This window comes from Tamandua tetradactyla, chromosome 3 (genome assembly GCF_023851605.1).
Source record: "Tamandua tetradactyla isolate mTamTet1 chromosome 3, mTamTet1.pri, whole genome shotgun sequence".
In the NCBI taxonomy this organism is placed as follows: domain Eukaryota; kingdom Metazoa; phylum Chordata; class Mammalia; order Pilosa; family Myrmecophagidae; genus Tamandua; species Tamandua tetradactyla.
The window spans coordinates 170,122,083-170,144,568 of record NC_135329.1 but is presented as its reverse complement, the minus strand read 5'-3'; the positions used below and the strand labels follow the sequence as shown (position 1 = coordinate 170,144,568).

General features: G+C 34.5%; 1 protein-coding gene across 2 annotated transcripts in view; it reads left to right on the top strand.

Annotated features, from left to right (window-relative positions):
* The window catches only part of STK17B (serine/threonine kinase 17b), a 51,205-nt gene extending 28,985 nt beyond the window's left edge, over positions 1–22,220 (top strand). For both annotated transcript variants that reach the window (XM_077154516.1, XM_077154515.1), the window contains exons 4-8: positions 1,869–2,013; positions 4,155–4,281; positions 5,934–5,982; positions 7,145–7,324; positions 18,925–22,220. In XM_077154516.1, the coding sequence (XP_077010631.1) occupies positions 1,869–2,013; positions 4,155–4,281; positions 5,934–5,982; positions 7,145–7,324; positions 18,925–19,207 (784 nt within the window). In that variant the 3' untranslated portion in view covers positions 19,208–22,220. The remainder of the gene's footprint in view (positions 1–1,868; positions 2,014–4,154; positions 4,282–5,933; positions 5,983–7,144; positions 7,325–18,924) is intronic.
* Positions 22,221–22,486: the final 266 nt, after the last annotated feature.

The window sequence follows — 22,486 nt, the reverse complement described above, 5'->3', positions numbered from 1 at the left end:
CCATATTTTAAAAGTTTTCTTGCAATTTCAAATTATTTGGTCTGATTTCTTATATATAGAATGAGATTATTAGATCTCATTAGATTATTTATTCCTTGTAAGGTACCTAGCAAATAACTTATTCTAAGAGAATCTCTCCATTTTCTTACTTATGATTGCATTGATAATGTTAATATTGTCTGTGGTTTCTTTGCAGGGATATATTTAGACTACTTTCTGTTTTGAGGGAATTCTTTTAGTTAAAATTAAACAGTGTCGCCAGAAAGTAAAAGAGGAAGAGTTCCCACTCTCCCTCAGGAGACTTTGAGAAGGGTTGTAACAAGAAAATATCTAACATGCCAGCCAACAAACCACCAGGCTTGACATCATAAAGATTAGTTTGTTTCTTCTTTTAGATTAAAAATAAATAAATTTGACCTGAGTTTCTAATATTGTCTTCCTGAACCTTATTTTGGAGTTCGCTTCTATAATTTTAATTGTTTTACTCAAATTAATTATCTTTACCATGGTTCTTTGAGATAGATATTGAGTTAATTTATCATAAATTTCCAGGAAGTCACGGGTCAGGGGTGGAAGTAACGTTTGTGTGATGGGAGCTTTCATGTGTATTCCTTACCATTGGCCAACAGAATATTTCTCTGGAATGTTGTAAACCAAAGCAGAAAGCAGAAATCTCTGTGCCCTTTAACTGGCATACTCTGTACAGTGACTTGTTTGCAAATTATATCTGCAGTGTGAAATGTCAGCCCTTATGACTTTCAATGTGGGACTCAAATATGAGACTGCCGTTGATTAGTTTTTCTTCTCATGGCTCCAAATACAAATGACATTTGTCTTCCAATTGGCAGCCAAGACTTCTGACTCTCAATATGAAGAATGGCCGCCTATTCCATCATTCATTTATTCAACAAACATTAATTGAACATTAATGAGTGTTACCTAGAGTGAGTTAATTTCTGTTTTATCACCTAGAATATGCTTAGTTGTTGAGACATTCCCAAACATATTTGATGAGTAACTATATAGATTTCTGATTTGCATGATGTGGTGGCTGAAAATTTTTATTTATTTATATTGGACCCTCAGTGGAGAGGAGGACAACTAAAAAACCCAAAACCCAACCCTGCTAGTTCACGATATCACCATTTTATAGATGAGAAAATTCAATTTAGGTGACTGATCCTAAGTTATATTGCTGGTTAATAGCAGAGCTAGAATTTAAGTTCAAATCATTTGATTCCAAACCTAGGGATTTTGCACTGTGCCTTTATCAGGATTCTTTAGGTTTTCATTTCTTTGAAAAAAGAAAAATTGGGTGGTCTGGCTCCAGGTATTCTGGAAGTTAGTTAAGGAAGTTAGTTAAGAATGGAGACTAATATGATTAATGTCATATTACATAGATTTATATTCTAGACTCCATAAGTGTGACTTTGTATATGTTGCTTAACCTCTTTATACCTATGTTTCTTCATTAGTGAAATGAGAATAATAACCACCTACCTCACATGGTTGTTATGAGGATCAGAGTGAATGATTCTCATGTGCATCTATTCATGTAGACTCTATGAAGGCATAGAAGCAGAGCAACCAAGCCCTTAGTGGTCGTTCCTGTTTTTATTACAGTGTTAAGGTCGATTACAAGGTTATTGAATTATAAAGCTGTTCCACTTTATTTATTTAATTATTCAATTATTAGTACCCAGAATTTGAAATATTTTGTCATATACTTTCCTTCTTAAAGATAAGTATATATATTGACTAAAGTTAGGGTGTCTGTATGGCTTTTACTTAGCAGGTATATAGTATTTAAAAGTTGTCATTTTTAGGACAATGATTTTTAAAGTTTCTGTTATTGAATTTTATTTCAGTGCTGCAGGTGGGGAAATTTTTAACCTGTGTTTACCTGAGCTGGCTGAAATGGTCTCTGAAAATGATATTATCAGACTCATTAAACAAATACTTGAAGGAATTTATTATCTACATCAAAATAACATAGTGCACCTTGATTTAAAGGTAAGGAGAAACATGATTTAAAGTAATGCAACATCTGTGTTCCTACTCTGATCTTGGTATGCACATTTGCAAGCTGGTATTGGAAAGAAACAGATCATTGTCATTTGCACTGTGTGAACTCTTTGCTTACTATGTGCCACATGGACTTAATTTTGTATTGGCAGAGAGAAGACTGCATATGTGAGCAACTCAAATTGATCACTAGGCTCTTAAAATGCATCTTTATGTTTGAATCCTACAATTTTCCACTCCATCCCACTCTTAAAGCCTCATCCTGTTCCTTCTATCTTTTAAAATTGTCTGCCCTTAAAATACTCAGTTCTTTTTTCTATTTCTGAAGCTAACCTCATGTTATTATCCTTTCTCCTTATACTACCTCCACAGCCACCTGAGGACCTTGAACTGTGAACCAACCTAATTTTCTCATTCCTTTGAACATTGGTCTCTTCCTCTTCTATACAGTTTCCCTGCTTTCCTGGCTCCCACTAACACTTTCATTATGATAAGGACTCCTAAATCTCTACCCGTAACCCATGCCTCTTTCCTGAATTCCAAATCCCTTTTTCCAACTGAAGAATGGATGTCATTTTGTTGCCCTGTAGAAACTTAAAACCTGTATGTCTCAAATTATCTTTTCTTCTTTCTTTTACGCCTTTTACAAAAGAAAAAAAACAAGCTTGTTCTTTTTTTCTGCATTGGGATAACAGTAAATGGGGAGGGGAGATATTTATTATTTAGCATCCCTGCCATTGCCCCTCCCAATAAAATATTGGAAAAGAAGCAACATGGTAAATATGAGGCTAATCATACCCCCACCAGCTTCCTGTTAGGTCTTTTGCTGCTATAGACAACCAAATGCATTACATTGCATCACACAGTACTTGAAATCAGAGGTGGCGTATAAACCTGGCTTAAATACCATAAAGCCTTACCCTTACCTGTTCTCCTATAGTAGTCTCCTTGATTCTTGATTATGAGTGAACTTGGGATTTTCCCTAAAGTTAAGAGACTGTTATGATTCTTCTAACCAACTGGGAGTGGCACAGACTTGGGGAGCAGCATAGACTTGGGGAGCAGCATCTTGGCAGGTATACATATGGTATGATAGTGGCAGGAAGCTTTGTAGTAGGTCTTGGGCCTACTATAGTAAAACAGTCATATGATTCCAGGAGTCAGTGGATGAAACCTATTATGCCCCTTATTATCTAAGCTGGAAACTGGGGAATGATCAGACCCAGCTCATACATAGCTTTAGCTCTGTCCTGGACAATTTTCTGTTTTTGGAAGTGTGTGCATTTTCATTCCTTCGTGCCTTCTTCTGTTATTCCCTAGAGCATCTTTCTTACTGGCATACTTTTGTTCATTCTTTAAGACTCAGCTTAAATATCATCTCTACTTTAAAGTCTTATTATGTGCAGAATTAGGCAGTCTTGTCTTTATTACTGAATATTCTGTTTCTCATTAGATCTGTATCTATCTGTCTCTTCCTGCACCATTGTGGTAGTTAGATTCAGTTGTCAACTTGGCCAGGTGAAGGCACCTAGTTCTGTTGCTGTGCACATGAGCCAATGGTACATGAGCCTCATCTGTTGCTGCAGTGAATGACATTTGACTTAATTGGCTGGTGCTTAAATGAGAGAGAGCACAACTTAGCACAGCCCAAGCAGCTCAGCATACCTCATCTCAGCACTTGCAGCTCAGCCCAGGCCTTTGGAGATGCAGAAAGAAATCACCCCAGGGAAAGTTGTTGGAACCCAGAGGCCTGGAGAGAAGGCCAGCAGAGATTGTCCTGTGTCTTCCCACATAAGAAGGAACCTCAGATGAAAGTTAGCTTCCTTTCCTCTGAAGAACTGATGAAATAAATCCCCTTTTATTAAAAGTCAATCCGTTTCTGGTGTGTTGCATTCCGGCAGCTAGCAAACTAGAGCAACCTTTTTCTCTTCTGAACTAGGAATCTCTTTGAGTGTATTTTTATTCATCACTGATGCATCATTCCTTCTAAATAGTAGTTCAGTAATTGTTTTATGAATGACTCAATGAAATAATAGCTAAACGGTCAATTCTACTTTATTTACCAAAGATCTCAGGTGAGTATTCATTTATTGTATATTACTTATCATTTTTTGTTGTACTTTATTTAGCCACAGAATATATTATTGAGCAGCATATACCCTCTTGGAGACATAAAAATTGTAGATTTTGGAATGTCTCGAAAAATAGGGAATGCATGTGAACTTCGGGAAATCATGGGAACTCCAGAATACTTAGGTAAGAATTTTCTTTTACTTTCTACACCATTTTCAAAACATATTATGTATGTGACACTTTGTAAAACTATATTTTAGCACATGTAATTCCAAGATGCAAATATTTGGTTCAAATATTTTAATACATTGGAACTTGTTTATGACACATTTAAATAGACTGTGGTAAATGTAGGATAATTGAGACATTCACCATAGTTTCCAGAACGTTAAATATATAAGTGCAAAGGCTTAATGTTTGTGTACAAGGCTTTTTTACATAGAGAAAAAGAAATGGGTAAAAAGCAATAGGAAGTTACAGAACAGGAGAAAAATGGAAAAAGGAAAACTGAGAGAATCGAGTGACCCATTATTACCTTTGAAGGCTGGCAATTGGATGGATGCCCCTCTTTCTACTTCTATCCTGGCCTCAATTCTAACCTGCTTACAACACAAATATTTTGTTTTGCAGGAGTTGTTATGTTAGCAGGACTCCTTACTGTTTTTTGATGCTGCTTTAAAATGTGAGGTTTTGTTTAGGTTTGGAAAAGAAGGGTTTTTAAAAAGAAGGGTGCCCACAAGAACCTATGGTTATTAGTTAATCTGGAAACATTGTACTAAATTAATCAAATTAGATTGTGTGTAAAAGAGTTTTAAATTGTATGAACATCAAATGAATTTAAAGTATGTAATTTATAGTAATATTCTCTTTTGCCCTTTTTTTGGTGTTGCTCACATTGATATCCCCATGCAGGAACTGAAAAGATACAGCTAAACAGAACAAGTGCCACTCAGCTAGGCACTTTATCTTTCCCACAGATAAAAAAGCAAAGCAAATACTAACTTTTGGATGCTAAAATAGGGGCTATAATGTCCTAGAATAAATTAGTGTAATTATAGATAACATAGCTCACCTAAGTATACATAAAGGCTGTAGATGGTATAACAGAGGTTGGCAATATATTATATGACTCAAAGGTTTTATTAACAAAAATGTTAGGCTTTAGAAAACAATTTCTCTTTGGAGAAATTATGAAACCATATTTTAAAATAAGAATGTTATTATTCAATCGTAAATCCTAGTTTGGATTCCACTGACTTGAAATATATGATAATTTTTAGAAAGTATAGAGAATTTATTTTGTACTTTTTTTGGCATAGTAGGAGACAGCAGGGGATTAATTGCTTAAGAAATTAGGTTTGATCATTTAAGAAGGATATTGAATCTCCTTGAAAGTCTAATTTGTTCAGAATGTCACTGAAACATATATAATCCTATTTAACCTAAAAATAAAAAGTTAAATCAGCCTAATAAAATAATGTAAACTAATTCCTAACAAACTAATAAAACTAACTTTTTAAAGGGTTCTAGATTCTAACATTTAACTTTATAATTGTTCTTCTGAGATTAATCTTAATAAGTTTAATTTTCTTTTAATTACATAGCTACCAGTTACCCCACGAATATTATAGGTGTTTTGAGCCACCTGGCCATATATTTTGCTTAATATTACATGTTTCAATGTCCAGTCACAGGATAATTAACACTGTTCTAAATTCATGTTGTTCTTATGCCAGTAGGCTTTCAAATGAAATCCAGTTATAATTTAATAGAATGTAATTTTCATGTTTTAGAAATTTATCAGTATTGAATTTGAATTTTATTTTCTCTATCAGCTCCAGAAATCCTGAACTATGATCCTATTACCACAGCAACAGATATGTGGTAAGATTTTGTTAGTACCTAAATGCCTTTGTTAAAAGGGGATAATATATATTCTGAGGTTTTTTGATTCCAAACATAAATAATAGAGCCTTCTTTAAAAGGTTTTATTCAAGGATCATTGTTATTCTACAGGAAAACATAAACCTATCTGTTCTTTCTAAGTAAGACTTTGGCTCTGAGTTAAAGGTACAGAAATAAACAGGAAAATATTTTTTTCTTGAGGAAGACTCAGTCTAGTAAAAGAAATATATAGTGCTCTATAATCTGTATTATAAAGGTTAATAAACATGGAGGAAGCAGCAGTCAAGGCGTTGTTAAGTTCCACCAGATAGAAGACATCTGATTTAGACTTAGGAGGTATTTGCTAAGCAGAAAAAAGAGGACAGGTGAACATAAAAGTTCAGTTCCATGAGAGTATATCACTAGGGAATTGTGAGTTTTCATGGGTAGTGCATAAAGTGCTAAAAGTATATAATAGGTAGGAGAACCTGAATTGGTATGGGAAGTTTAGTTGGTACCAGAGTTGGGGTACTGATTCCACAGGCCAAGTGGAAGAGTTTAGATGTATTCCTTGCATTCCATGGAACTGATAATGGGTTTGCTTTGGGAATAGAGTGTGGTTCAGTAAGTGGGTAAAACTGTAGTCTTTTCTGGCCCCTGTTGACTGGATTTGTCATTAATATATTTAAGGCTGAAAAGTTTTGCAGTGAAGAAATCTGCCCATACAAATTTCTGCTTTGCCAAACTTGCAAACTGTGTTTGCAAAGAATTCCTATCAATACCACACAAATTATTACTGACCATTGGATGCCATTTTGGAAATCCTGCTCTGTGAGTAGCTTAGTGTACTTAACAACTGGTTATCAGTGTGAAGGACAGACTGTAGATATAGTGATATATATCTAGTACATTGTTATAATTATATAATACACAACTTCATTCCTTGCTGTGTTCTCTTTCTGAGGCAAACTTTGAGATAACACATTCTTTTATTTTTAATATTACATTGTAGGAACTTTTAAAAGTGATTTAAATCTGTAGGTAATTTAACTGTACAAATCTTGAGAATAAGAATATGTAGGGTATTGATCGTGCTTTATATAAATATTTTTAAATTGCGTGCAATTTTAAGTTCCCCTTTTCTCCCTTATTTGTTTTTCAGGAATATTGGTATAATAGCATATATGTTGTTAACTCATACATCCCCATTTGTGGGAGAAGATAATCAAGAAACATACCTCAATATTTCTCAAGTTAATGTAGATTATTCAGAAGAAACTTTTTCATCAGTGTCACAGCTGGCCACGGACTTTATCCAGAGCCTTTTAGTGAAAAATCCAGAGTAAGTAATAACATTAATTTGTTTACATGCCATTGCAAAATTAATAATACATGTCTATTAAGATATTTTCTAAAATAGTATAAAATTATTAAAAATATATTCTAAGTATATTTCAGGTAAAGTGGGGAGAGAGGTGGTATGAAACATCATTAAATAGCAAATATGTAACTTTAAACATAAAATATACAATAGGAAATTTGGAGTGAGGAGCAAATTTGGGTTATTTATCTTTCAAATTACTAATCCTTGAAATTCTCTAAAATAATTAGAAATGAAAGGTTTACAATACACTACTGGCTATGATAAGACTTTACTGGGAATGAGTTGTAGTTAAAATAATTATAATTATAAAATAAGTTTAAATTGTTTAGATTGTCAAATCTAAAATTGTTTAATTGTCAAATCTAAATATCATATGCCTTTCAAAAGCCTACTAAAGAAGGGTCTTGAAACTATGGCTTAGGATTCTTATCTCAATCGCTGGGCAACTTAAAAGCAGGGTAAAAAGCTAGCCCCTGTTTTCTTTTACCTAGAATCTGCCCTATTTACTTTGAAATTGCCTGGCTACATATAATGTAGGAGCTGTGATATGTAGTGCTGGGGTCCTTGTTTTGTCACTTGTCAGATTTTTAATCTCTGACGATTACTTTATCTTTTTAGGACTCAGCTTCATTATCTGTTAAAAAAAACTTAACAGTTTTGGTAATTATTTTATTGGCTTAATGCAAGTCCAAACAAAATCTCACTGGCAATATTTTGGACATGAATGGTTGCTTAGTACACATTGTAATGATATTGTAGTTTCTAGGTGCAAACAATTTTCTATTTCTTAAATATTTTTTAACCTTGATGTTAAAATTTCTGTAATGAGCACATTAATTTTTTTTTTCAGAAAAAAAACAAAAACCGAAAGACATACCCAAATGATAATAGTAGTTGTATTAAGGTTGGAATTATGAGTATAGGTGGGTTTTTTTTCCCCTTTTGATATATTGTATAATGTGATCATATTTACTTAAAACTCAAAGTGATACATAAGCAAGATATCTTTTAAAGATTTTGCAAGTACTGCTTTTAAAAACACAGAAATAATATAGAATATAAATTATGTAGATGTATTTTCCTTCAAAAGGTTTGAAAACATAAGATATTTTATAATTTTACTAATTTTGATTTGTTAGGCTAAGACCATCTCATCTGTGAGCTCCATGCTAGGCTGGATTTTCAGCACATCAGAATTAAAGAAACTCTAGATGCTTCAGTTTTCCTTTTTTTTAAGCTATTACAACTAGGAAACACTTGTGTATATATAAAATGAATTCGCACTTAAGCACGGGTCAGGCTTGGAAGTGATGAGGAAATGCAAAGGTTAAACTTTTCTTGTTTTTTTTTTCATTTCATATTCTATATCTTCAGGTATAGTTGAAGCAAGCAATATTGTAATATGTTTGCTTGCTTTGCTTACTAGCTGCATTTATGGAATATGAACTGGCTATTTATTCTTTGAAAATCAGAGAAGTATTCAGAAACTGTTTATTGCAGCATTATTTATAATATCCAAAAGCAAGAAGTTGGACACCTGAGGAGGTTCGTGGAATAGGGAGCTCCAGGACTCAGTCCTTGCTTTCACCAAAACGACTATTAAACAGACAGGAACTGTCTGAAACAACTATTTTGAAACTCCAGAGGCCAGGAAAATACTGTACAACATCCAGGGAAGAGAGGAGAAAGAGGCTAGTAAATTATGGTAAAGAACTGTAAATTGCTTTCTCTGAGCAGCAGCTTCTGTGGCATATCCCTCACTCTCACAGCAGACTACGTTAGGTCTAGTGCCTGACTAGCTGCTCCTGATTAAAAGGGACATAAAAATCCTCTTTCCCAAGAAGAGAGGTATACATGGCCAATCACTGATCATGGCTTTTGATTGTCAAATTCAGGTCACTGGGTCCTAGTTCAGAGGCCGTTTTCCAGTCTGTCTGCTTACATAGTTGTTTATATTCCTATCATTGTCTCATCACTGCTTTTGCCTGGAGGGCAGATTCTGGGAGGAGGGTCACCACAGGGAGGACACTCCCAGTTTGGTCTTTCCCAGACGAAATAGGGCCAGGAACCCAGAGGCTGGCTCAAGAAAGGCAGCAGCAGCCATTGTTTCAACCCTCCAGGGATAGTGGTGAAGGAAGTGGAGATTTAAGGATGCAGGGCTTCCTCAGGGTTGTGGAGCACAGTTAGCTGAAGGACTACATTTGCTGGGTAGGCCAGGAAAGCTCAGCTTTGGGGAACGTCAGATAAGCCCCCTCCAAAGGGCAAGTTGGTGTCAGTCTTTGCCTCCTTTGTGGATTCATGGTCCTGTTTTGGCTGGGAAAGACCAAATTAGGAAAGCCCTCCCTGTGGTAACCCTCCTCTCCGGATTTACCATTCAGGCAAAAGCAGTGGGAATATAAAAATTTTATAAAAAAGTATAAAAATTTTAGAGGTGAACAGTCTGGGGAAAAAGGCCTGCCAGCTTCAGATACCTGGGAAAGGAGACTTGTTCCCTGAATAAAAAAGGGGATGACCAAACTGCTGGAAACAGGGGAACTCAGAAACAACTAACAAGCAAAAGCCCAGGACAAGATGGAGGCACAGTGTTTTAGTTTGTTAAGCTGTCAGAATGCAGTAAACCCAGAAATGGAATGGCTTGGAAAAGGGGAAGTTATTATGTAACTATTAAACTTTACCACCTGGGAAACTCCTGATACTGTGTCAAACATTTGGGACACCCAAATCAATAGGCAATGCACTTGATCTTGAGGCTTGCTTTTGTGAAGCTTGTGTATGTAGTAGAGAAACTTACCAACCTGTAGGTATGCCTGAAAGAGTCACCTCCAGAGGACCTCTTTTGTTGCTCAGATGTGGTCTCACTCTCTCTAAGTCCAACTCTGCAACTGAAATCATGCCCATGGGACATGACATCCAGGAATGAAAGTTTCCTTGGCAGTATGGGAGATGACTCCCATGGATGAGTCACTGTGGGATCAACAATGCCATTCTGACCAAAAATGGGAAAAGAAGTGTAACAAATAAGGTATCAGTGGCTGAGAGATTTCAAATAGAGTCGAGAGGCTACTCTGGATGTCACTCTTATGCAAACTTCAGTTAGATATATACCTATCATAACTTGCCAAACCCCAACCAAAACCATTCCTGCCAATCCTAAAGAGCACCTAGGACATTTTATAAGATTCTACAAAGGTTCTATGCACTAGGGTAACTTTCCAGAAACCTACAATCTCCAGATGGGTCCCTGGACCAGATAAATCCTGAAACCTAGAGGGGCCAGCCTTTCCAGAACATCAGGTAGTTCCATTTCCCTACCCCTTATTATTGACAGCCCTTCCAACATGAAAAAGAATAGGCATAGATCAAATACCCCTAAGAGTGGGAGAAAGGTCAAAAGTGATGGTGGTGTTACACAGAGAAGGTAGGGTTTAACAAATGTGTATGATTGCTGAATCATTATATTGGTATTTCTTTTAGTCTCCAGTATCTTAGAGCAGATATGAGTAAAAACCTAAAATTGTAGAATTGTAACCCATACCAAACTCTGAAATCTGTTCTACAACTAATTGTTGTGCTATTCTTTGAAATTTATTACTTTTTTGTATATGTTATTTTTCACAAAAAAGAAAAGTTGATTGTGATGAATAAAAAATATTTTTTCCTTCTAGCCTCCAATGTTGTGGAGCAGCTAGAAGGAAAAATCTGAGATGATGGTATGGTAGCCTATGACAAACTGGGATATGTCCTGTAACTACTTGTTGAAGAGTGCTTTGAAAATTACTGCTTTTGTCTTTCTTTTCTTTGTTATATTATACAATAAAAAAAGTTAAAAAACAAAACAAAACAAAAGGGAGTTTATTAATTTGCAAGTTTACAGTTCTTAGGCCATAAAAATGTCCAAATTAAGGTATCCAGAGAAAGACGCCTTAACCCCAAAGAAAACATCGATGATGTTCAAAGTTTCTCTCAGCTGGGAAGGCAGACGGCAATGTCTGCTAGCATCCTCTACTGACTTCTTCGAACAGCTTCCCTGGGGCATTTCTTTCTTCATCTCCAAAGGTCTCTGGCTCTATAGACCCTAAAGTCTTTTCCAAAAGTGTTTCCTCTTAAAAGGCTCCAGTAAGTAACCTTGAATGGACAGAGACACATATCTATGGAGACAATAAAAAAGATACCACTCAGCAATACTGAATGAGGATTAAAGAACATGGCTTTTCTGGGATACACAACAGGTTCAAACTGCACATATGGTAAGACAGAGAATGTCCTTCACAAAGTATTTTCCTTGGGCAGACCTTCCTAATAGGAGGGCTGAAGCTCAAGAATTTTGTCTTATCATCAGCTGGTTACAAAACCAGGAAACAAGCATCCCAGGAAGTAAATTCCAGAGTTAAGATTTTTAACATATTAAAATCTACAGGGTGCAACAAAAGAGTATAAGACAAATCAAGAAACAGGAAATGATGGTTCATCTGAAAGAAGAGGATAAAAGTACGGGAAACACCAATGAAGAAGATGACAATGTGGACATATCAAACAAAGCTTTTAAAAAAATGTTTAAAAATGTTTAAGGAGATGAAGGAAAGTATAGAGAAAGAATACAGTATATCAGGATAACAATTACTCAACAATATGAGAATCTAAGTAAAGATATAGAAATTTTAAAAAAGAACCAAACAAAACTACTGGAGTTAAAAACCATAGTAACTGAAATGAAAAATGCCTAGGAGGGTTTCAAGAGCAGAATGGAACTGGGAGGAGAAAGAATCAGTGAACTTGAAGGCAAGACAATTGAAATGAGTCAGGCTAAGGAGCATAAAGAGAAAAGAAGTACTAAAAGCAAAAATAGTCAAAGATAGCTTTGAGAAGAGAGAAAGGGAGAAGGAATAGTCAGAGAAATAATGAGAGAACTTCCCAAACTTAGCATGTGAATATACACATCTAAGAAGCTCAGAGAACACCAAAAAGGATAAACATGAAGAAGAATTCACCCTGTCATATATTGATTACACTATCAAATGCAGAAGATAAGGAGAGAGTTCTGAAAGATGCAAGAGAAAAGCATAGTGTTACATACAAGGGAATCCCAATCATATTGAATATTGATTTCTTATCAGAAACCATACAAGCAAGGAGTCATTACGTTGAAATACTTAAAGTGCTGAAAGAAAACAACTGCCAGCAAGAATTGTATACCAGGTGAGATTCTCTTTCAAAAATGAGAAGAATAATGAAATTATCTAAAATTGAGAGTGTGGATGGACTGTTGACTTTGGCCATTATACGTGAGGCTCAGTACATGGAGGTGGCTGACAGATGCACTGACTGAGAGACAATTGACAAATGATGATGTAAACATATGATCAAACATAGTGCTGCTATGAAAAGGAACAAAGTTGTGAGGTATGCAATGATGTGAATGAACCTGTTGGACAGTTGGTGAGGCAAAATAAGCCAGAAACAAAAGAGCAAATATTGTATGGTCCCATTTAGAAAATACTTATAAGAAAACTGAGGCCTAGATTGTAAGCTCTTATAGCAGTCACATTTAGTCCAGAACAGTAATTGTTATTTCTGGATTTTCAGGAGCAGTTTCATGTGTTTATAACCTGTTAGAGATAATAATGAAGCCAATCGAGTCAGAATTAAGGTAATTCAGAATACAGGGGTAAGGAAGACATTACCTGTATTTTAGGACTTCACCTACTCTTTTGAGACCAAAGGAAGAAAGGTTTATTTTGTCCAGAACCTAAATTTTCTATAGCACATAATCTAACTCAGCCTGTCTGGATAGATCATTTAAATAGTCCAAACACAGGGACCCCAGAATAAGAATGAGGGCCTTTAATCCTGTGTAGCTTAATGTAATGCCTGGATACATCCCAGGGTATAATATCCCGGATAAAGTGTATTGACAAAGTCCCTTGAGGGATGGGAGAAAAATTATGGAGCTGTTAAACTTTACCACCAGAGAAATTCCATATACTGTGCAATTCTTTAGGAACACCCAAATCAACAGGCCAAGCCCTTGATCTTGAGGCTTGCTCTTGTGAAGCTTATGTATGTAGCAGAGAAGCTTATCCTACCTATAGGTATGCCTGAGAGTTACCTGCAGAGGACCTCTTTTGTTGCTCATATATGGTCTCTCTCTCTCTCTAAGCCCAACTCTGCATATGAAACTATTACCCATCACCCTACATGGGACATGACATCTAGGGATGAAAGTCTCCATGGCGGTGTTGGAGATGACTCCCAGGGATGAGCCTTGTCCTGGCACTGTGGGATCAACAATGCCATCCTGACAAAAAAGGGGAAGAGAAGTATAACAATTAAGATATCAGTGGCTGAGAGAGTTCAAATAGAGTCAAGAGGCTGCTCTGGAGGTCATCTTCATGCATGCTTCAGTTAGGTGCTACCTATCATAACTTGCCAAACCCCAATCAAAACTATTCCTGCCAATCCTAAAGAATACCTAGGATATTATGTAAGATTCTACAAAAGTTCCATGTACTAGGGTAACTTTCCAAAACCTACAGCCTCCAAATGGGTCCCTGGACGAGATAAGTCCTGAAATGCAGAGGGGCCAGCCTTTCCAGAACATCAGCTAGTTCCATCCCCCTATCCCATATTATTGACAACCCCTTCTAACATGAAAAAGCTAGAATGGGCATAGCCCAAATGCCCCTAAAGATTGAGAGAAAGGTCAAAGATGATGGTGGAGTTATATAGAGAAGGTCGGATTTAACAAATGAGTATAAATGCTGAATTTATTATGCTGATATTTCTTTTAGCCTCCAGTCCCTTAGAGCAGCTAGAAATAAAAAACTAAAATTTTGGAATTGTAACCATACCAAACTCTGAAATCTGTTCTACAACTGATAGATGCAATGTGCTTTGAAATTTATTGCTTTTTTTTTTTTGTATATATGATATTTAAAGAAAAAGAGGAGTCTAACAGAGAAGATAGGATTTAACAAATGAAATGACTGCTGAATCATTATATTGATATTTCTGTTGGTCTCCAGTCTTGGAGCAGCAGAAGAAAAAATGAAAAATCATGAAACTGTAACCCACACCAAACTTTAAAATCTGTTTTATAACCACTTATTAAAATGTACATGGAAATGTATTGCTTTTTCGTATATATATTTCACAATTTAAAAATTACATTAAAAATTTAAAAATTAAAAATGAGGGGGAGATTAAGACATTCTCAGATGAACAAGAGCTGAGAGAGTACATCATCACTAGACCTGCCTTGCAAGCAATGCCAAAGGGAGTTCTTCAGATTGAAATGAAAGGAACAGTGACACTAGACAGTGGATCCAAGTAGCATAATAAAGCCCTGCAATAAAGGTACCCACATGGGTAATTATAAATGCCAGTATTATTGTGTTATTTGGTATGTAACTCCACTTCTTCCCTCCTACAGTACTCAAATACAAATGCATAAACATAATGATAAATCTGTTTTTTCTCTTACAAAGTGTAAACATATAAGTGCTAACAAGTACAAAGGAAATGGTGGGGAGACAAGGGCATAGAAAAAGTATATGTGCATGCTGTGGAAGTTAAATTGATATCAAACCAAATGTAATTGTTATATATTTAGGAGATTAAAATTTTTATGCAATTTTATTGAAATATATTCACATACCATATAGTCATTCAAAGTAACAATCAGTGGCTCACAGTATCATCATATAGTTGTGCATTCATCACCACAGTCAATTTTAGAACATTTTCATTTTTCGAAAAAAAAAATCCCAAACATCCATAGTCTTTAACCCACCCTAATATTTATTTATTTATTGTCTTTATTTTCTTACTCATCTGTCCATACATTGGATAAAGGGAGCATCAGTCACAAGGTTTTCACAATCACATGGTCACACCATAAAAGCTACATAGTTATACAATCATCTTCAAGAATCAAGGCTATTGAATTACAGTTCAGCAGTTTCAGGTATTTCCTTCCAACTTTTCTAATACTCTAGAAACTAAAAATGAACATCTATGTAATGCATACGAATAACCTCCAGAATGACCGCTCAACTTATTTGAAATCTCTTAGCCACTGAAACTTTACTTCATTTATTTCCACCTTTTTGGTCAAGAAGGCTTTCTCAAGCCCACATGGTCAGGGAGATTTACCCCTCTTCAGTGGGGTTGGGAGTAACACCTCCCTTTTCATTTCTGATCTTTTTACTTGTATCCTCTTTTTTTTTTTTTTTTTGTCAGTTTAGCTAAAGGTTTGTGATCCTTTCAAAAAATCCTTTCAAAAAATCAACTTTGGGCGGGCCGCGGTGGCTCAGCGGGCAAAGTGCTTGCCTGCTATGCCGGAGGACCTCGGTTCGATTCCCGGCCCCAGCCCATGTAACAAATACGGAGAAACAGAATACAATAAAACAAGAAAATGTTTAAAGATGTTTCCCTTTCTTCCTTCCTTCCTTCCTTCTATCCTTCCTTCCTTCTCTCTGTCTTTCCTTTAAAAAAAAAAAAAAAAAAAATCAACTTTTGGTTTTGTTGATTCTATTATTTTTTATTTTTGTCATCTATTTCACTTATCTCAAATTTCAATATTTTTAATTTATTGATACTTATTGTCATGTCCCGTGTAGGATGAAGGGCAGTGAGTTTATTTGCAGAGTTGCCTTAGAGAAACCACAGCTGAGCAACAAGAGGTTCTCTGGGGTTGACTCCTAAGCATAATTATATGTAGGCTTAACTTCTCTTTTGCATGAATGAGTTTCATAAGGGCATGGGTCCCAAGATCAAGGGTTTAGATTATTAAATTGGTAGTCTCTAATGCTCCTGAGAATATAGGAGGTTAAATTTTAACCCCTTGGTAACCACAATGAAAATATGAAAAATAGATCGAGATAAAAATGAGAAGGTACTCAATATGGTACAAAAAAGGAAATAAATATAAAAATAGGCCTTAATGGAAGTGATAGACAAAAAATTTGTAAGACTTTTAAAAGCTTGAATAGCAAAATGGCATAAGAAAGACCTGTATTATCAGTTGGGATAACTTAGTGACATATATCAATGCAAGCAGTAACCAACAGAGAGCTGGGGTGGCTATAGCAATATCTTATAAAATAGACTTTAAGTAAAAAACAATTTGAGGGACAAAGATGGTCATTATATACAGATAAAGGGAAAGAGGCAACAATTATATATGTACCTAACAACAGAGCCCCAAAATATATGAAGCAAATATTGATGTGAATGAAGGGGGAAATTGATGGTTCTGCATTATTGGTTGAAGATTTTAATACACCACTCTCAATAACAAATAGAACATCATCTAGTCAGAAGATCAATAGGGAAGTACAGAATTTGAATGATACAGTCAACTAACTAGACCTAATAGACATATACAGAACAGTGCACCCAACAAAAGCAGTACATATTCTTCTCAAGTGCAATGGATCATTCTCCAGGATAGAGCATATGTTGGGTCACAAAATAAGTCTCAGTAAATTAAAAATATTGAAATTTGAGATAAGTGAAATAGATGACAAAAATAAAAAATAATAGAATCAACAAAACCAGAAGTTGATTTTTTGAAAGGATTTTTTGAAAGGATCACAAACCTTTAGCTAAACTGACAAAAAAAAAAAAAGAGGATGCAAGTAAAAAGATCAGAAATGAAAAGGGAGCTGTTACTCCCAACCCCACTGAATTAAAATGAACTTCAAGTGGATACTATGAACAACTGTATGCCAGTAAATTTGATAACCTAGATGAAGTACACAAACTATTAGAAGCACACAAACTACCTACATTGACTCAAGAAAAAATTAAAAATCTCAACAAAAAATTACTAGTAAAGAGATTGAACCAGTAATCAAAAGCCACCCAACAGAGAAAAACCCAGGACCAGATGGTTTCATAGGGGAGTTTTAAAAGCTTTCCAAGGAAATTTAACTCCAATTCTCCTCAAACTCTTCAAAAAATCGAAAAGGATGGTACACTCCCTAACTCATTCTACAAGAGCAGCATCACCCTCATGTCAAAGCCAGATAAAGATACCACAAGAAAAAAGTTATAGACTAGTATTTTATGAATATAGATGCAAAATCTTCAACAAAATACTGACAGACCAAATCTAACAGCATACTTAGAGAATTATACCCCATGATCAAGTGGCATTTAGCTCTGGTATGCAAGATTGGTACAACATAAGAAAATAAATTAATAGAACACACCATATTAACAGAAAGAAAGAAGAAAAAATGCAATCTCAATCGACATAGAAGAAAGCATTTGACAAATACAGCACCCTTTCTTGATAAAAACTAGAACACTAGGAACAGAAGGAAACTTCCTCAGCACGATAAAGGGCATATATGAAAAGCCTGTACCCAACATCCTACTTAATGGTGAAAGACTGAAAACTTTTATTAAACATCAAAAACAAGACAGGATGGATGCCCACTTTAACCACTGTTATTCAACATTGTACTGCAAGTTCTTACCAGAGCAATTTAGACAAGAAAAAGAAATAAAAGACATCCAAATTGGAAAGAAAGAGTAAAACCTTCCCTATTTGCAGATATTATGATCCTATGCACAGAAAATATTGAAAACTCCACACCAAAGCTCTTAAAGCTAATAAATAGATTCAGCAAAGTAGCAGGATACAAAATCAACACCCACAAATCAGTAGTTTTTCTATACACAAGCAATGAACAATCAGAACAAGAAATTTTTTAAAAAAATTCCATTCACAGTAGCAGCTAAGAGAGTCAAATACCCAGGAATAACTGTAACAAAGGATATAAAGGACTTGTACATAGAAAACTACAAAACATTGCTAAAAGAAATTAAAGACCCAAGTAGATGGAATGACGTTCCATGTTCATGGATTGGAAGACTAAATATCATTAAGCTGTTAATGAATATGTTAACTTTTACCATATTGATTTGGAAAGATGTTTGCAATGTGTTGTTGAATGGGTGAAGAAAGCAAATTTTAGAAATATATGAGGTGTATGAACCTGTATGTATGTGTGTGAACATACATATATATAGAGAGAAAATTTTTGACGGTGGGGCTGGGAATGAGAAAAATGGAGAAAGTACTTTTATGTTTTGCCTTCGTGGGAGATAACATGATGCAAGAATTATGAGCACAGACTAGAATCAAAGTTCCACGTAACTACCACTTATAAGTTAGGAAATATTAGGCAAAATCTAGCCTCTTAGTATTCTGCTTCCCTTATCTGTAAGATGGGGAGAATAAAAGCATCCATTTCCTAGGTTTCTTCTGATTATTGATATTACCTGATATATGAATCAACATAGAACTACAATCCAGTAATGTTAGCTGCTAGTATTATTATTAGCTGTTATTGTTGTTATTATTATTATTATTCCCTGCTTTGCTGTGCTGTTTGGATTTTATATTGTAAGTATGTTATTTTCATAATAAATTATATATATTTATAAATATAAATTATACATATATATATATATATAACCTATTGGACTACAGATATTTTAAATGTGATTCTTAACTCTCAATTTTCTCTTGATATTCTCATTCAAAGGAAAAGACCAACAGCAGAAATCTGCCTTTCTCATTCTTGGCTGCAGCAATGGGACTTTGAAAACTTGTTTCACCCTGAAGAAACTCCTAGTTCCTCTCAAATTCAGGATCATACAGTTAGGTCCTCTGAAGACAAAACTTCTAAATCTTCTTGTAATGGAACCTGTGGTGATCGGGAAGACAAAGAGAATATCCCAGATGATAGCAGCTTGGTTTCCAAAAGATTTCGCTTTGATGACTCATTGCCCAATCCCCATGAACTTGTTTCAGATTTGCTGTGTTAGCACTTTTCTCTTTGACTCTTTTGGACTGAATTTGGAATTTTAAATCCACCTCAGTGTGAGATTATGATTTGTAGAATCATGTATGACATGTTCATATTATAAGTGCACTTTTGCATAGAAAAATTTAGGGAAATGTTTTTATGCTAAATTACTAATTAGCAAATTTCATTTCCTATCCTGAAATCTCAACCCTGCAGAAAAGAAAATATTTAAATGTGTGACAAAAAATAAAATTGTGCATGTGAGTTTACATGTTTATGAAGAATTCAAGTTCCAATGATTTATCAAAGCTTTTCATTTATCACCAAAAAAAAGGTTTGCATTATGTAAACTGAACAAAATGAAGACATTCAAATTTAACAGGTTCTTCCTGTAAGGTGAGTCCTATACCATGCCTATATAAACAGATTTGTTTAGGAAAATAGTGTCAAGTTTAAGCCAGAATGTATATACTATTTTCTAGATGCTCAAGAGATGTGTTAAAACTGAAAATGTTTTTCAACCGCATTTTGAAAATGCATAAGATTTCCATTATATAATAAGGTCTGCTTTAGTGAAAGCAAAAAGGAGGTTGGAAAACTTGATCAGGGATATTCTATATAAGTTGGAGCAGAGAAACGGTTAGAATGGTTTTATTTTTGAACCCAAATACATTTTGCACCCTCTCATCATATTTCAGGGTTAATGAGGTCTGGAAGATAGAGAATAGATAGTATGTAAGTGTAGTTGTTTCCCATCCTCCAGAATTTCTCAAGAGGAAAAGACAATTAGGTAAAACTAAATGTGCTCTATTTTTAGTCAGCCAAAAGAGTATTTATTGAGTGTAAAATAAAATGTTGACAGATTTAGGCAGTTTACAGACTTGTAGAATTCTTTTGAGTCTTAGAATACAAAGCAGCCTTTCAGAGTTCTAAAAATATGCATAAAAAATACCATAGTACCTGGAGGACTATTAACACAGTGACAGTCAGCAGTTAGCAAGGTTGATTTGATCATGAAACTTGACGTCAAGCTCTTCTAGAGTCCTTGTATAAATTTCCTAGTGATGATGAGGCTCAGCATAAGGCATCTGCAGAGTGCCCTTTAAATACACAAGTAAGCGTCTAGGGAGAGCAGAATGTTTAATCAGTCAATGACCAATGGCTATGTTCAGCCCTAATTTGGGAGGAGGGGTATAAGAAAAAGGAGACTTACCCCTTTTTTGATAATCTTTGATGAATCCCCCCCTGGTGATTATCACAAAGTCTGTTATCATATTAAGATAATTGGGACCTCATGACCATGTTGCTAAATGAAAAGGAACTATATTTAACAAAACATACCTGGGTTTTCAAACCCTCTAATTCATATATTACTCTAAAGAGTTCTTAAACTTCTTGAAATTTTGGTTACTTCAAATTATTTAGTAACTGCAAACAAAACTTTGTGTTAACCAACCATCAGGTCAGTTTATTTGGCTAGATGGTGAATTCCTTTAATATCTTTATCATTTTCTCAAGGAAAGGTTACTTACTTTTACTTGTATATGTGCATATATGTATATGTATAAGTGTTTGTATATATGTATAGTTAGATAAAATATAGTCTTTAGGCAACTTTTTTAAGGGATTCTTTGCTCTCGTATATTTTTACTCAACTCAGGTGCCAAAGAAACTCTTTTCTTATGACATGTAAATATGCATTTAAATTCTTTAAGCAGTTTGTTGGTCCAATAAACTAGCCATTATAGAAGCTACATTGGATTCTTGTGTGTCTAAAACTGATGAGTTTCTAAATTATTGATTTCCATTTATTTACCCTAAGTATTAATATAATGCAGATAAAGCTTAGTAAATCACTGGAGAATGAGGAAATGATTACTTTCCCAAAAGACCAAACATATATTTTTAAATTTCTAAAATACACCATACCAAAAAAATAAAAATCAAGAAATGTTTGAGTTTTGAATAATAACCTATTTCTTAAAAAATATTTTAAAAGTTTTGTTTTTCTCTGAGGAATCAATTTAATTTAATTTACCATTAAATTTTATGGGATAAAAGCAACTAGTGGCTGCACAATGGTATAAAAAAACAGCCTTTTCATAAAACTGAATTTAAATATTTTCACTGACTGAAATGTGAAAATAAATTATATTTTTAAAAAGAATAGATTAATAAATGACTTAATTCTTACTGTTTTTCTAACAGAAGCAGATGATGTACCTCAGTAGGAATCTAGGGACCCCCTCTGAGATGAATGCATATTAGTAACACTTAAATGCCTCTGAATATTAATGTTAAATTGTGATGATCTTTTAGGATAGGGTCCCTGGGTAGATGAGATGAGCTATACATGATGTATAGATGACAATTTAAATTGTCATTTTCATTTTTTTCCCCACAGTAAAGTAAACCTAACTCTAGAAGGTGAAACTATCATGGCACTTTAATGAAGTAAGCAGTCCCCTGTTCTCTAGTCTGTAACAAGAAAAGGTGCTTGTGCCAGAGTATAAATAAACATTGCTTCCTTTTTCAAGTCTTGTTTTAAGAAAAAGTTGTGAGCCAGGGTGATTAGTGATGTAATTGATTTTCATTCTGGCACAAACCCTTTTCTTTCGCAAATAGTTCACAGACCATACTTTGAATAGCCTTATTTTAAGCAACGTTTAAAAATGTTGGTATTGTATAACTGTTTACATTTCTTTGGTTTGTCTTTGAGCTTGGAGTTTGGTATCTGACTTAGAAGCTGTTCTTGTTAATTGTTTGTGTAAACAACAGTACTTTAATTTCAGACTGTATTAAAATCATCTGATTTCCAAATTAGGGGATTATTATCAATTTATAAAAATATTTTAAAGAAGTTTAACTCATTGTAAATTTCACACAAGTTACAAGTGCGCTGCCATCTTAACTTTTATTAAATAACTATGCTGCTTAAGGCTTATAGAGAAACATGAATTCTCTGGTAAAAAGAATTGTTTATTATATCAACTTGATCCTTTTAGTTGAAAATTAAAAAGCACTTTTTTTTACATTTGTGATCGTTTTTTATTTTAAAGTATTTCTAAATTTGTTATTCTTCAAACTTTGCCTGGCAGTTCTAACTCTTGACCTAGATCACTTCTGAACTCCCTTTTCAAAATAGATATGTTTCTTAGACTCTTTCTGCTAGAAAGCCACATAAATTTTGAAAGTAAAGCAGATCCATTCCCTGGTAATAATAGATACTTTTAGAAAATGTCAACGAGAATATGCAGCTACATGTTGCATGAAGAAGAATAAGGGAGTCTTCAAGAAA